Source organism: Pectinophora gossypiella, unplaced genomic scaffold (genome assembly GCF_024362695.1).
Source record: "Pectinophora gossypiella unplaced genomic scaffold, ilPecGoss1.1 Pgos_34, whole genome shotgun sequence".
NCBI lineage: Eukaryota > Metazoa > Arthropoda > Insecta > Lepidoptera > Gelechiidae > Pectinophora > Pectinophora gossypiella.
Genome location: NW_026063244.1, coordinates 882,627 through 899,836, shown reverse-complemented (window position 1 = coordinate 899,836; position 17,210 = coordinate 882,627). Strand labels below are relative to the sequence as shown.

General features: G+C 39.5%; 1 protein-coding gene and 1 long non-coding RNA gene across 2 annotated transcripts; one reads left to right on the top strand and one right to left on the bottom strand.

The window, feature by feature from the left end:
- Positions 1-6,484: 6,484 nt before the first annotated feature.
- LOC126381055 (uncharacterized) lies at positions 6,485-7,062 on the bottom strand. Its single transcript, XR_007568658.1, has 4 exons — positions 6,991-7,062; positions 6,817-6,899; positions 6,654-6,724; positions 6,485-6,568 (listed from the first exon to the last, which is right to left on the bottom strand). It is a non-coding gene; the product is annotated as an uncharacterized LOC126381055 (long non-coding RNA).
- Positions 7,063-9,884: 2,822 nt separating this feature from the next.
- LOC126381035 (uncharacterized) lies at positions 9,885-11,285 on the top strand. Its single transcript, XM_050030594.1, has 3 exons — positions 9,885-10,210; positions 10,356-10,478; positions 10,922-11,285. The coding sequence occupies exons 1-3, from the start codon at positions 10,200-10,202 to the stop codon at positions 11,268-11,270; spliced, it is 483 nt and encodes a 160-aa protein (XP_049886551.1). The 5' UTR covers positions 9,885-10,199; the 3' UTR covers positions 11,271-11,285.
- Positions 11,286-17,210: the final 5,925 nt, after the last annotated feature.

Here is a 17,210-nt window from a genome sequence, read left to right as displayed (position 1 = left end):
AAGAGTAGCTCCACTCCAAGAGTTAATTAATGACGAGTTTATTTTAGGAGAAGGTGGAGTAGAACCCAGCAGTAAAAGACGGAAAATTTATGATAAAAAGAGCTTTATTACCTAACCTTTACGCAGATAACATTATAGAGCACAAAAAAGAACAATTTGAAAAAGAAAAACAGCCAGTATTTTACTACTAAAAAGTTTTTGCAACGGAAACATTCCCACTTTGGGAACATTCCCGAGAACGGCACATCACTGGTGCTAGCAGTTGCTACATTCTTATAAGTTCGCTGACTTGATGAATGATGACATCAATGTAGGTCAAGTAATCTACAACCATAAACTCACGATCACGCTCGTAATCCCTAATAGAGTAGGCAGAGACACTAGTTGCTTATCACTCGTGAAACTTAGTCATGAGATTACTCGTATCCTTGAGACAACTTTCATAGGTAAGGAGGTAAAATTTCTTATGATAAAATAAAAAAACATTCATATTGAATATAATATTTTATTGTATAAAAATTTAGAAAGTACTTATAAAACATTAAATAAGTATAGTAAATTTTGTTAGTAAACTTAAACTATGTTAGGAAATCAGTACAATGTACAATAATTCGTAACCAATTTTATACAAATTTAAGTTAATATTAAGTAATTTATTATATTACTACTTATGATTATTTGAGATGGTCTTTAGGTTTTACTCATAATCTAGGTTTTTAAAAGTTAAAGCGTTTCCCCAAGCTCGGGTTCTAATTTTATCGGTACATATCGATCGTTTGTCATCGCTGTTAGATAATGCAACTTTATTTACGCTTTGTGTGAATATTTGATGTTTTATCGACTTGAACAAAATATTTTTTCTTTTAATTATTTCATTATCAAAGAGAACTTTTTCATAGTCTGTAATGGTTAAGTCACGTACTACTGAGGACTTTACGCCTTTAGCCTTTTTGATAACTTGATCACAATTTTTCACGCAATAAAGTTTTGAGCGTAAACCGACAAAGTCAGTAATAATCTTTCCTCCCATCTCATCTTTAAAAAGACCAGGAACTTTTTTGTTTTTAATAGGAAGGCACCATTGGTTTTGCTCGTCGTAATTACTTGTATCGAAATAACTATGAAAAGTACTTTTTATGTCCAGATAAAAATCTTTTGTATGTATTAAATACAAAAACGAGTCGGTATCCATATAGCACAATTGTACTCTATCTTTATAAAAGGGCTTGATGACATTATAGTGAAAGTGAAACATATGGGATTTTGATAACTCTAACACTGTAAACCCTATGTATATTGGTTTATCTAAAACAATCTGGTCGGGCTTCATTTGTATAGCAACTAAGTTCTCCGTGAACACTGAAACACTATGAAAATAAGGACTAGCTATCAATCGCTCCGCTTGGGTAGACTTTTTTGTTATATTGTTTTCATCCTTCCACCTATTAACTAATTGGACATTCACTCTATTTTCGGTATTTTCTAACGTTTTTCCAAATGTACTATTATTAAATAATTTAAATAGGTCCTGCTCAAATACGCTTGTTGCTTTTTTACCCACGACGGAACGGAGCAGGTATATGCGTTTAGGGTGAGAGATGTTTGTGTGTGCGTTTGTGCAAAGAAATGTTATTAATTATCTTCTAAACTAATAATCCGATTTTGATGCGGTTTTCAATAACGGGTTTGTGTTTGATGAGTTCATGTTATTAGACAAGTGTCATGTCTGTTACTCACTAGGGGGCGCCACAATATTAGTGTTTAGAATAAATATTATCCGAAACGCCTCTTCAATTTATAATAGCAATTTATTTGCAATAGTTTTTATTAGTTAATTGTTTTTGACAGGCGTTTTTTTTTTCGGTTCCATTGATTACACGTAATTACGTCGAACACAATGCTGTTTCATTGCTACCTAAATCCCTTAAAAATCAGTAAAAAGGCATTGATATGCCTTTTTGCCTGATGGCATATTCATGGTCCTTCGAGCCAGATTTCAGAGAAGATCCCAGATCACAATCAATAAATTGTAGATAAATTAATACGAAGTGATTGGCGAAGATTAAAGAGAAGATTAAAGAAAAATCAAGATCGACTATAAGTGGCACGTGGATTGTGTGGTCAAGTGAATCAAATTCATCCAATTAATCCTCATTTAATTCATAAAGTTGAACCCATCACTCAATAATCAGGTAGTATTAAGTAAACAGCCTCCGTGGTCTAGTGGTTAGAGCGTTAGGCTCACGATCTGGTGTTCCGGGTTCGATTCCCGATGGGGACATTGTCGAAATCACTTTGTGAGACTGTCCTCTTTGTTTGGTAAGGACTTTTCAGGCTTGAATCACCTGATTGTCCGAAAAAGTAAGATGATTCTGTGCTTCGGAGGGTACGTTAAGCCGTTGGTCCCGGCTATTAGCCGTAAAAACACCTCCACCAACCCGCAGTGGAGCAGCGTGATGGAGTATGCTCCATACCCCCTCCGGTTGATTGAGGGGAGGCCTGTGCCCAGCAGTGGGACGTATATAGGCAGTTTATGTATGTTATGTATTAAGTAAAGCAAAGTGTTGTTAATTACGGTTAGTATAATTTTAATTACATTTATTACCCACGACGGAACGGAGCATTTATATGCGTTTAGGGTGAGAGATGTTTGTGTGTGCGTTTGTGCAAAGTAATGTTACCACCTATCTTTTAAACTAATGATCCGATTTTGAGGCGGTTTTCAATAGCGGGTTTGTGTTTGATGAATTCATGTTCTTAGACAGGTGTCATGGCTGTAACTCACTAGGGGCGCCACAATATTAGTGCAAAACAATGTTGCAATATAATCAAAACGAAATGTCCGATTACAATTCTGTTTTCGGCAATGTGTACGTGGTAGCTTATTGCATGTTCCCAAATAATAAAAATTACGTCTTTAACTCACTAGAGGGTGCTACAATATTAGTGAAAAATAGTATTGCAATAATATTAAAACGAATTGTCCGATTTCAATGCGGTTTTCAGCAATGGGTTCGTAGTTGAATGGTGCATGGTCTAAGATAAGTCTTATGATATTAACTCACTAGGAGGCGCTGCTATATTAGTGTGAAACGTTTATATTGCAATATTATTAAAATTAAAACGTATTGTCTGATTTCAATGCGGATTTCAGGAATGAGTTCGTGGGTGATTGGTGCATGTTCTCAGATGAGTGTTATAGAGGTAACTTTAAACAGAAAGCAACTGTATAATATATAATAAGGGACTTAATATTATGTGGTAGGATGAATCACACTTATTGTTTTGCGAGATCTTACCTACACATTATATAGATTATGATTCGTATATGCTCTCTAAAAAGTCTGAAATAAAATTAAGCAAAATTAAAAATTTTGAAAAAACCCACGACGGTAAAAATCTCATCGAAAAAGAATAAAATAACTCAAAACCCCCGACTTAACCCAATTATTATGTAACGAAATATTATATTAGACTTAAAAATACTTTCTAAAAAGAGTTGATATCTCGAGACATCGGTAATAGATATACTTAACCGTCGTGGGTTTTTTCAAAATTTTTAATTTTGCTTAATTTTTTGCGTAACTCGGTATTTAAATCAATATATTGTTTTAAGTATGCGCTCTGTCTAAAGGTAATAACTCGATGGATTTTACGTAATATTAAACCATGCTCTATACACTTTTTTAGGTGTACGTAATGAATCACATATTTGTATTTATTATCTAAGTTTGGAACGAGTTTTTTAGTTTTACCACCAGGAGGAATGCACTTTTCTGCACAAAATGGAAGATCGTTGTGGTATTGATGTAAATGGTCAGGATATAACAGATCTACTTCAAGTATGTAACCCCAGGCATTGTTGTCGGGTATATTTGAAACGTTAAAATCATTTAATTCGCTTTCAAGCAAAAACCTGAAATTCGCGTATGGTAAATATTGACACATACTGAAACCATAAAGATTATTACAATCCACATAAATGATATAAGACTCGGGTTGTGATTCATCGTATTCATTAATATATTTATTGTTAGCTTTAGCATAGCGATGCGAACACATACATAATCCACCTCGAATTCCGTCTTGAATCATTCGGGTAATTTCTATGTCAGATATAAGTTCAAGTTTGATTCCTGTTATTAATAACATAGCGTCAAACGATAGGCTTGGCGCTGAGATGTAAAAGACAGGGTCGAGAGTGTAATGTCGCTTACAGGTCTTACGGAAATTCTGAAATATATCAGTTAACAGAAGAACATCCGATTTGAGATACAAGTCAGTATACTCTCCTAAACTAGTCAAACTAAATCGCGACCATACAGACATCGCGTGATTGTAATCATCATCGGAAATTGGATCATTATTTAATGAATTAAAAAAACAAGACTTCGATGGCAGTGCGGTTTCTTCGTAATTATCCCAACTTGACATAGAATCATACGGATACACTCCCTTACGAGTCAATAATTTGAATTTTTCCTCTTCAGGAAAATGACGCCGAAGATAAACAAAATCCTCAGTTTTCATTGTTTTGGTTAGTTTGTCTAAACTCGTTCCTAAGAAATTAAAAGAATCTACGAAACGTAAATGTATGTACTCTTTTTCGTTGATAGGAACAAATTTAGAAAACGAGGTGTACTTTTCCTTCGTTTTAGGTATTATTGTTATTTTTCCAGGAACCTCTCCTAACTGCTTAATAAATAAATGGCAATCGTAGCCAGATAAATTATGGAAAAAGATCGGGATACATTTAGGAACTTTAAATTGTAAATTACAATGACGATGGGCTGCTCCGCGATACTTTCCAGTAATATGACAATGATCTCTAACTTTTTTCCCCCATAAAAAATTATTACAAATGTGGCAATATAAAGATTTTTCGAAATCACGAGCATCACTTTCAGTAAATTTCATTCCTCGATTCGTATTCAATAAAGTATTAATTTCCTTAGCATCATCCAAAAGCATATTTATGAATTTATTAACACAATCTCTACCACGATAAATTCTAAATTGGTTAAAATTAGGATCAATGGAAGACACAATATTATACGCAAACGCCGCGGGCACGTGACATTGCAATTTTGTTGTGTTAGCAGTATCACAGTCATTGTCTTGAATAGGTCGCAGAATTGTTTCGAAATCGGCATAGATAACAAACGGAATGTCTTGTTTTCTGTTGTAGTTTTTAAATGTAATAAATGAACCCTCTTCTGGTAAAACAGTAACAGTTCCTTCGCATAAATGACTATTGATGCGTTCAACTGAGTGGAAAAATAACAAACAGTTTTCACAGTAATAAACTTTTTCGTGATGTTTAGTAATTTGGTTTCTAACAAGACGAGTCAAGTCTTTGATTAGACAAAAATGAGATGATGTATCGTTTTCTAGGAACAAAAGATGTACAACTTTACGTTTATCGTTCTTTATGGTCGACTCTGATTTGTATAACGGACCTGTTATTTCTTTACCATTTTTTAATCCATAAACAAAAATACTCAAACTAGGGTTATTTTTTTCAAATATAGAAATATCTGAGAAAGTGATCGGAAAATTTAAGTCTTTAATGTTTAGTACTTGTTGAAAATGGGGATACGATGATACCCGCTCTGGGTGCTTTTTTGAAGGATACAGAGCAGCGGTTACACACCATAAGAGACAAAAGTCATCCTTGTTTTGTATATTGAGGCATGCTTTTTTGTTTCTTATATATTTAGGCAATGAGATAAAGCTGGAACCGCTTAAAGGCTGATATTTATTTATATTTATTTCAAGGTGTGAATTGCTTAAAAATGTCCAACCACTGTCTCTTTCTTCAAATTCCCCTACTTTATTCAACAGAAAAGAAACAACTTCGTTATAAAGATTATCAAAGTCAAAATTTAAGTGAATTGTAAAGTTCTTTGTAGCAAACGACTTTACTTCTTGTACGTCAGTTTTAGGCAAAAGAAAAGATAAAAAAAAATCGAAGTTAATTTTAACAGAAGTGTGGACTTGTAAGGCGTGATTTACAAGAGATCTAATTTGTTTACGAATGTTGTTTAAAAATAAAGAAGGTAAGTTTTTTGCTTCTTCATTAGATGCAATAATTCGATAACTTACTATACGTCCTTTAAAAGCGGATGTTATGATCTCTACGTTATCATAAAGCGGAGCAGTACAATTATTTTTGTGCTTACTGCTACGGAAATGTCCAGTCCACTGTCTTCCATTAACATTAACATTACACACAGAGCAGTAACCCATTTTAAATAAAATCGAAAATGGTTCAAAAAAAAGAACCTTCCTACCAAAATCTATAAAGACACTTTTGTGATATTGTTTTAATTATGAGACGAATTGAGTAAAACCTATAGACTATAAGGCGATCTAAATACTAATTAATATTATAACTTAACATAAACTGCTGGGCACAGGCTTTCTCTTAATCAGACAGAGAGAGAGATAAATTAAAAGTAGTTACATACAATTATTTGAAGCAGGAAATCAGGAGCTCTTCGACTGCGCGAGTAGCGTCGATGTGGAGAGTCCTTAAAGATGATTATAAGTTCAACCCGAGTATAATCTGTGAAACATGCATTTATATATTACTAAATAGGCAAATGTCGATAACCTAAACTAACTTTAATTATGACACTATTCAGACTTACCATTTAAGGGTCTACATCAACTCGTCATCTGGCTAGCTTCAAGTCGATAAAGAATGGTAGTCACCTCGTATCTGAAAGTTAGAATTAAATCAATATCTTCATCGTTTACCGGTTTTTTGAGCTAGATTAGGTGCGTATGAAAATAAATATTGTGCACTCTTACCTCGAGAGTGATCGTTGACTTTAATAGTACTTTCTTGAATTTTCACTCATGAATCGCAGCAAGAGAGCGATTCCCTTTTTGACCTGTAAATATTTCGTAATTTTATTAGTTCACTAACCATTTTTTTATAGTTTAAATAAGTATTTACTTAAGTATAATTAAGTTCTTACTCACTTTTTGTTGTAAGTTGTTGAAATACCTTCCTCTGTGTATCGGTGCAGATCGTGGATCTTCTACTTAATTTTTAATAAGTAAGAAATTTAAAGTTATTAGCTCATAAGTTCATAATTATTGATTTATGAAAAAAAATAACTGAATTACAGTACTTAGGTAAACTTATTTTAATTCAAACTCACCTTTTTGGTAAATCACAGTAATTCTGAAATATATCTTGAGGTTCAAACGTACGAGGGCTTCAACGGACGAAATATGTATGGTAATTCTGAGTAAGTATTAGACACGTGTAATTAAAAGTATTACGTATTAAGTAGGTATGCTGGTATTGCTTTTTTGAATTGATGTTGCAATATTCCGTAAGCTATTTGTTCATCGAAAAAAGATGACTTTAAATATTTTTTGTCAATGCTCATCATTAAGTCAACCTCACACGGGCGTTTCGTGAACGTTTGCACTCCGCGAACGTACATTTGACGCAAACGCGGCGCTCAGACCGCGAACCATATCGTTTTTCTAACGTATAGCACGAACGCTCGTGTGGGTCGACCAGTAATTGAATTAGGTTGCTTTTGCTTGCAGTTTTTATAATAGGTAGAGTTCATGTTAAATGGTTTTCAGTGCTTTATTCAATTTACGTTGCAGGTTTTCGTGAGCTGTAACATGGTATCCCAAATGAAATATTTTCGAAAAGGACGTATGTCAACGAATTAAATAGGCTTTAAGGCTTTTTAAATTACGATGTAACTCAAATTCAAATTCAAAATTCAAAAATATCTTTATTCAGTAGGTAACATAGTTACACTTTGAATCGTCAATTTTTACATAACGAACGTCTCATCCGCCTAAAACTACTGCAGCTTCTCACAACCTGTATAGCCGGGGAAAAGAAGCTGCAAGAAAAACCTCGGCACAGGGCCCTAGACGTTCTTTTTAAAAAAAATAAAATAAACATAAAATATTGATATACAATTGAGTAATTTAGCTGCCTAATATCAGTTCTCAGACAGTTAATCCCATGCATTCATATCTTCTAAATAATCACTAACTTTATAATAACCTTTTTTGTAAAGTTTTTGTTTAACTACTTTCTTAAAGCAGTTGAAAGGCAAATTCTGAATGTCAATGGGAATCTTATTGTAAAAACGTATACATTGCCCCTTAAAAGATTTAGTAATCTTATGTAATCGACTGACTTGTAAAGCAAGTTTATTTTTATTCCGGGTATTAACAATGTGCCGATCGCTATTTTTTGCAAATAATCCTATATGTTTTTTTACATATATTAAGTTTTCAAAGATATATTGTGATGCCATAGTTAAAATATTAATTTCTTTAAATTTATTTCTAAGTGACATCTTGGGTCCCAATTCGTAAATCGCCCGAATGGCCCGCTTTTGCAGAACAAAAATGCTGTTCACATCTGCAGCATGACCCCACAGCAAGATGCCGTACGACATTAGACTGTGGAAGTAGGCAAAATAAACTAATCGCGCGGTTTCTACATCGGTTATTAAACGAATTTTTTTGACCGCGAATGCTGCTGAGCTGAGCCTTTTGGACAACTTATCAATATGAGGACTCCATTGCAACTTAGCGTCCAAAGTAATTCCCAAAAATACAGCAGTATCCGTGAGGTCCAATTCCTTATTTTTTACAATAATAGAATCGAGCGGCCTACTAACATTCGATAACGTAAAATAAACATATTTTGTTTTATTTTCATTAAGTAGCAGGTTGTTTACAGTAAACCAATCCACTACCTCTGAAATGGCGTTGTTTACATCGTCAAAGGAATCTTGTCGTCTCTTTACTTTAAAAAGTAAGGAGGTATCATCTGCAAACAGCACCACTTCATGTTTTACAAGACTAGGTAGGTCGTTTATGTAAACTAGGAATAGAAATGGACCTAGAATTGAGCCCTGCGGGACGCCTATAGTGACGTTAGATCCACACGATCTGGAGCCATGCACATCAACCCTCTGAACGCGGCCACTAAGGTACGACTCCAAAAGAGCGATGGCATTATCTGTTATTCCATAGTGACGAAGTTTCGCGATCAATATATCATGACAAACGCAATCGAAGGCTTTGGAAAGGTCACAAAAGACACCAATAGCATCTTTGGACTCCTCCCAAGCCTGAAAAACATGATTTATTAACTCAACACCAGCATCGGTTGTTGAGCGACCCTTTGTGAAACCAAATTGTTTATTAGACATTAAATTGTTTAAATTGAAATGTTGAAGTAATTGCAGTAATAATTTTTTTTCAAATATTTTACTAAGCGTGGGTAGTATAGATATTGGTCTAAAATTAGTAGGGTCAGAAGTACTACCAGCTTTAAACAATGGAATGACTTTACTGTGCTTCATTAAATCTGGAAACACACCATTGTCTACACATTTATTAAATATACATGATAGATAGGGAGCTATGCAATCAATCACGGAGTTAATGACTTTAACAGAGAGACCATGAAGATCTGCAGTCTTTTTCATTTCTAAAGATTTAAAAGCTCTTAAGACGTCCCTAGGACTCACGTGTGTAAATGTTAGTTTATCTACTTTGGACGTATCTATGTGCTCCTTTACAAGTGATTGAGCGAGTGCAGGAGATGACTTCAAGTCCTTGGTAGTCGAAAATGGAATGTCAGTAAAGAATTTTTCAAAAGCTTCAGCAACTTGCTTATCATTTGTGAGTAGTTTACCGTCAATTTGTAATTGATACTCGAGATCGCGTGCTTTGACTTTCCCATTTTCGCTATTTATAACTTTCCAAGTCATTTTAATAATATCTGAGCTACCTTTAATTTTACTGCTAACAAACATTGCCTTCGCGGTAACGCAAACACGTTTGAAAACTTTTGAATACCGTTTTACATAGTCGTGAAAAGCTACGCTATGATTGTATGTTCTTTCTTCATAAAGTTCATACAACCTGTTTCTACTCTTATAAATTCCTACATTTATTCCTACAATTATTTATAACATTTTTGCTCAATTTTAGTTTTGGGGTATAAAACAGCGAAGTCTTTGGTAAAAATTATCAGAAGTAGATCAAGAACCTCCTCGCTGAAAAGAGTTGAGTAACCCCCGCTCCTCAGTGAAGAGAGTTGAGCCCTGAGCGACACCAGCCACCGCTTACCAGCCCTGAGGCGACCCCGGCGCTGTGCAAGTGAACACTTCAAGCTAAAACAAGTTCCACTTATGAGCACTATGTAAGTTCTCCATCACATAATTTTGGAGGTTTAACTTAGAAGTTCTGCTTCACCTATTAGTGTGTGGAGTACACATCACCCAAAGAATTTCTACAGTTACAGTGCAGTACATTACATTGATTTGATTTGATTTATTTTGTTTCAGGTCCGATTCAGAATTTGAAGTTATTCCGAAGCAGGGATCTACAAAGAAGACTCCTGCTGCACGCCAAATGAAGCGTTCGCGAGCCCCTCCGTCGATTTCGTCGATTGACCAGGAGAATACAAAGTGAGTATAATTAACCATGTGACATGTTAATATTTTTTCAGCATGTGGTGCATTGGCTTGATACCTTGATTTCTTCAACAGAAGTCACGGGTTCGATTCCCTGTCGAGTCAATTTACGATCCGGTTCATTACTTTACGTTCGAGAACGGTCCGTATCCCTCCGTTTAAAGGCTCCTGCTGTTCCTGCTATTTATGGCCTCCGTGGTCCAGTGGTTGAGCGTTGGGCTCACGATCCGGAGGCCCCGGGTTCGAATCCCGGTGGGGACGTATCACAAGAATCACTTTGTTTTTATTTATGTTATCGTTATCTCTCGAACAAGTATACATTCCCTACATTCCATACATTCACCAATGTTTTAACTATTTATATTTATTATCAAATATGACAGCAAGTTGGTTTTTATTACTTTGTAACTCTAAAATATATTTTCTTTTTATTACAGGAAGAAATCAAAGACACACGACATCTTCGGGCTAAGTCACGGGCGCACGGTCGGCAATGAAGGAAGCGACAAGAGGATCGTATCGTACTTCGTGAACAAGGTGGCGAACGGGTCAGAGCGGCGTACAACTAGCTTGGATGGCGAATACGTGGTGGACTTGAAGATATACCATGCCAACGACGTGAACAACACTGATTCAAGAGAAGTCTGGCGCAAGGCTCTTCTACGAATCAAGCTGCAGACTCCGGATGACAGCGATGAGTGGAAGTTGTTACAGAAGCTAGTTACACGAATTGACAAAAACTTTGAAGATGAACCACGATTTTACTCTGACAAACTTGTAGATTGAACACGATTGAACAAATAAAAGCATTACCCTTACCTACCTTATTTTCTTTAATTACGCCTAACATCAATACTTACACACTCGTACCTACCAAAACTCGTAAATAAAAATTTTCTGATACTTACTTCAAATTAACATTGAATCACTTTGATTAGTTACTTTGATCACTTTGATTACAAACGCAGATTCGATTCTTATTCAAAGATTTAGCGAAGTTAAAATTCTGTTTATCGCGATTACTTACACTTTTATCATGATTACATTTTTATCATGTTTACATTGTGTTAAACATACTCTTGCAGTGGGCAGTATTCACAACATCTATTGTAAGTACATACAAAATAGAATTATTAAAGCATGAACCTTGTTTAAACTTGTTAAAACATTTTTCAATAACTTATTTCTTTCACATTTTATTTTTGTTGTTATTCTTGATTTTGTTCTTGGTGTTGTCTTGTGATGGGTAATTAATGTGTTATTTTATATTATTGGGCATTCCACCCACCTAAGTGAGCGCAGCGAACGGTCGTGAGCAGAGCGAACGATAGGTGGGGCAGAATGCCCAATAATATACTACTACTACCACTATATGAGACGCCTCAAAAGGACGCACATATAAGATAACATACAGTAGCACCTTAATGAAGGCAGCCTTCTAATGAGGGGGCCTGTCCTGCACGTTAATAAAACCAATCCATCAAAACTGCTTATGGTCAGTCGACCGATCGCATGTTTGGGCACAAAAATGAAAAAAAAAAAAAAAAAGATTTGGGTATTATTTACTAGCTGGTACCCGCGACTTCGTCTGCGTACTTTTGAATATTAAGGATTATATTAAGGGAACGATATAGATTTGGGTATAATTTATTTATTATTTGAGAATTGTGAAGGCCGAACTGAATGCAGCCCGCGAGATCACTGCGACCTTGTCAGATATATTGTGACCTAAATCCCTACATTTAAAAATTCTCCTCTAGACCGATCCGTTCGAAGAGATCCAACGCCTTTTTGGGAGAAAGTTGCATGACTTCCTGGGGGTCCATTATTTAGTCCCCAAGTGTACGGCTTCTACTATGTATGAGAGCCTCACAGCTGCACAGCAGATGTAGTGGCGTCTCATCTTCCCCTAAGCAGAATCTGCATAAAGGAGAGTCGGTCAGCTCCATTCTGTGCATGTGCTTATTGAGTCTGCAATGCCCCGTGAGGGCCCTTATTAAAATCCTAACCTGCCCCCTAGTGAGAGTAAGGATTTCTGATGAGAATTTCTTAGAAAAAGGTCTAATCAGCTGCTTCAAATGTTTCAGGCCAACTGAGTTGGGCCAAAATTCCTTGGATTCATTTCCTAGTCGTACCCCCAGATGATATCTAGAGGTGCTTTTCGAGATCCCGCAGAAGGGTTCGGGTCCGTTTAGACTTGTTCCCGATCCCTCTCTCGCAAGTTCGTCAGCAATTTCGTTGCCTTTATTGTTAGAGTGCCCTGGGACCCAGCCTAATGTTACCGAGTTTGAGGCCCCCAACTTATTCAGACTATTTGTACACTCTAGAATGAGTAATGAGTCTAATTCAGTCGCCGCCCGCCACTGCCTTAAGAGCAGCCTGGCTGTCCGACAGTATGAGAATGTTACTGTTTGTGTTCCCCAAATTTTGGTGCACACAATCAATTATGGCATACATCTCGGCCTGAAAAACTGTGGCGTGTGCCCCCATGTTGGTTACCCTCTTTCGCTTGGGGCACCCTCCGTAAACACCCGCCCCTGAAAGCCCATCTCGCTTAGAGCCGTCGGTAAACCACACCCGATCCGCACTGGGAAAGGGCGAGGGTACAGTTCTAGACCACTCCTCTCTCTCTGGTATTACCACCTTGAAGTAACTCACAAAGTTATGAATCCCGACCATGACGTCTGAGGGCATCGCCATAACCGGGTCAGTCATAAGGTCCTCTTTGAGCTTTCTCATGACAGTTGATCCCCATGTCGTCTTACCCCTTTCCTTAGCCCGGAGCATAGCGAGTCTAGCTTCCCCGATTATGTACAGATGGAGTGGAGGCAGGTTTAGTGCCGCCTCCATTGCCAAGGTTGGTGTGGATGTTTAGAGTTAATAAATTGATTGATCAATAGTCCAAATATCCAACTCTTTATCTCTAATCGATGGTCCAGTAAATAAAACAAGTAAATACGTCTGAACTGTATTTCAGTATAGCAAGAACTATTATTACATACATTTTATTAGGACATATAATTATCGCTATATGGGTGATGGGCTATTGCAAGCGCGGTTACGTCACCGCATGCATTAGCTGTATACATACACATGTGTACCTACAGTAGCCCCCCTCTTAAAAGAGAAAAAAATAATAATAATAATACAAAATTTTGATTAAATCCGATCTTACGTGTTACTAACGATTTTGAATAGCAGAATCTAGATAATTTATTTATTTATTTATTTCTTTTGAAATTTAATTATTTTTAAACATTACTAATGTGCAATGCAATTGTGGCGTATGACAAGGCTGAATGATGTTGTAGCCAGTGCCAAATAAATTCGACTCACGCTTGGCCATATGTCACACCGCTCGCCCCCGCACCTCACCTCTCTCTCTTGGGTGAAAGGCTTGCTAGGCGACAGGTGCACTTTTAACTCGCTCTGAGATTTTTATATAATTTATTGTGATTGTGTGTTTATTCTGTCCTATCCATGTATGTTGATGAACAATAGAAGATACCCATCATAGTTCGGACTTTTATTTATAAAAGGAGGCCCATCTCCTCCTCATTGGTGACCACCGACAGAAGAAAATTTCGACCGAGGACGGCCATTTTGCGCGCCTCGTCCAGCACGCGTAAAAATCCGCAAAAATAACAGCAATCGACCACGAGAGCAGAAGCACATTATCGCCGTGGTGCGTGGTTATCGGTTGGCACGCGGCCCGCCAGCAGCATTTTGACGTGCCCGCCCACCAGCTCAACCTCGCCGAAGCGGCCGGCTTACACCAACCGCCGAACACGCCATAGCGGCCGGCTCGCAAGTACTAGCCGCCACACGTTCACGCCGGAGACGTCGGAAGCGGCAGCAACGAGAGCGACGACGAGACACCGACGCGAACGGCGATCATTCCCTCGCCGCGGCCATCGTGTCACGTAGGGCTCCGTCGCATTCGAACCAACGCCGTGTGAATGTGAATGTAGGTAGTGTGTAGCAGCGAAACATAGTTTTGTGACGTGCGAAACATAAACTTTTACGTCGTGCACTCGCCGATCCACCGCTGCAGCGCTTTGTGTTGGCGTCGTCTAGCGGGAACTGTCACCGTCGCAGCGCCACAGTGCTTCGGGTCGACGCGACGCTATCTAGCGCCCTTCATCGCCGCAGAGCTGCAAGTTGGCGCCGTCTAGCGCCGTACAGCGCGTTCTTCAGCGCTGCAGCGCTATAAACCGTCGCTGTCAAACGTATTGTGACAAACGTTATTGAACTTTATTTTAGTTCTGTAAGGTATATTTTTATTTTTTATTTTTACACTACACTTTTTACATCCACTTTACTGTTTATATCTAATTTTATTTATATTTTAATGGTAATGGAACCTAAAGAGCAATGGGCAGAGGCGACAGGAGAGGAGAGATCGGTCAACCGGGTCTCTGTAAAAGTGCCCCCATTTAACCCAGACAGACCTGCGTTGTGGTTCGCAAGTCTCGAGGCACAGTTCCACATCAGTGGAATAACAGTGGAGACTACAAAATACTTTCACGCTGTCGGCCAACTAGACACCAAGTACTCGGCTGAAGTTGAGGACCTGATAATTAATCCTCCCACTTCTGAGCCATACTCCAAATTAAAACATGCACTCGTGTCACGATTTTCAGTTTCCTACGAAGAGAAGGTTCGGAGACTGCTGGAGAAGGAGCAGCTCGGTGACCGCAAGCCTTCGTCATTCCTGCGGCACCTGACGTCACTTGCGGGCCCGGCCTTCCCAGAACAGCTGCTCAGAACGATCTGGGCTAACCGGCTCCCTCGGCAAGTACAGATCGTTCTCGCGACCCAGAGGCAGGAGCCTCTGACCCAGCTGTGCGACCTCGCGGACCAACTAATGGAATCGCGCAACCCGCTGCCTTCGAGGTGCGCGCCCCTACGCCTGAGCCAGCAAGCAACCTTCAAGCCCTGCAGAGCAAGGTGGAAGAGCTCACTCGCGCTGTCGCCGCTCTCACAGCCGGTAAGACCTTACCATTTAATAACCGCAGCCGCAGTCGCAGCCGTAGCCGCTCACGCCCGCGCAATCCGCAGTTATGCTGGTACCATAACCGGTTCGCAGCTAGGGCAGCTAAGTGCGAAAAGCCCTGTAACTGGACTGGCGCACCGCCCAGTCAGGAAAACGCGAGCGGCAGACAGTAATGACGGCTACTGACTGCAGCGCCTCAAGCCGCCGTCTCTTCGTCACCGAGCAGTATACTAACAGGAGATTCCTGATTGATACTGGGTTGGATCTCTGTTGCATACCTCGTCAGTATGTACAAAGTCAAGGATGGGAGTTGAAGCCGCAGCCCTACCATTTAATAGCTGCAAATGGTACGGTAATACCTACTTACGGGCTACTCAAGTTGAACCTTAACTTAGGGCTCAGACGGGAATTCATATGGAATTTTGTAGTAGCAGACGTAGCAGTTGGGATAATCGGGTCAGATTTCCTAGCTCACTTTCATCTCCTGCCAGATTGCGCTCAAGGCAAGCTACGAGATGCGAAAACAGGCTTATCTGCTTCCGCGCAGCTCTCAGCAGTGGACCAACATAGCGTAAAGGTAGTGAGTATACCAGACTCTCCATACGCTTCCCTTCTAGCGCAGATCCCCAGCATCACGCGGCCCCCCGGAGCCCCTCAGGTTCCCAAGCACGACACTGTTCATTTTATTAACACCTCTGATGGTCCGCCGGTTACAGCCCGTCCACGTCGGCTAGCACCGCACAAACTTGTTGCAGCACAGAAGGAGTTCGCCGAGATGGTCCGCGCCGGCACTGCCAGACCTTCCAGCAGTTCATGGGCATCCCCTCTCCAGCTGGTACCTAAGAAGGACAACACGCACCGCCCCTGCGGTGATTATCGTCGTCTCAACGCGCATACCGTTCCGGATTGCTATCCTGTGCGCCACATAGGTGACTATTCCCAAAATCTGGCAGGGTCATCCATCTTCACGACCATCGACCTAGTGAAGGCATACCAGCAGATCCCTGTCCATCCGCCTGATATCTGCAAAACCGCAATTATCACACCGTTCGGTCTGTACGAATTCCCTTATATGACCTTCGGTCTGCGTAACGCGGGTCAGACCTTCCAGCGCTTCGTAGACGAGGTGGTACGAGGTCTGGATTTCTGTTTCGCCTACATCGACGATATACTCGTGCACTCTAAAGACGAGGCTGAGCATAAGAATCATCTTAATATTCTGTTTCAGCGGCTGCACGAGTACGGGGTTATGATCAACCCGGCCAAATGCGTCTTCGGTGCCGAGGAGGTGACCTTCCTCGGTTACCGAGTTAGCGCCGCAGGTACACGACCCCCAGACGAGCGTATCCGAGCTCTCATAGAGTACCCGCCTCCGAAGACCATCCAAGGAATGCGTAGATTCCTGGGCATGGTCAATTTTTATCGTAGATTCCTACCCAATGCCGCACAGTACCAGGCGCCACTGATCAACGCGGTTACGGCCGCCAACACCAAAGGCCTAAAACCGTTTGTATGGACACCGGAACTTGAGCAGTCCTTCGAGGCTTGCAAGAAGAGCTTAGCCTCGGCAACCCTGCTGGCTCATCCGGATTGCACCGCTTCAATGGCACTCTTCACGGATGCGTCAAGTTCCCACGTCGGGGCCTGCCTGCAGCAGAGAAAGAGCGAGTCTGAAGACTGGCAACCGCTCGCCTACTTCAGTAGAAAGCTCAACCCTAAGCAAGTACAAT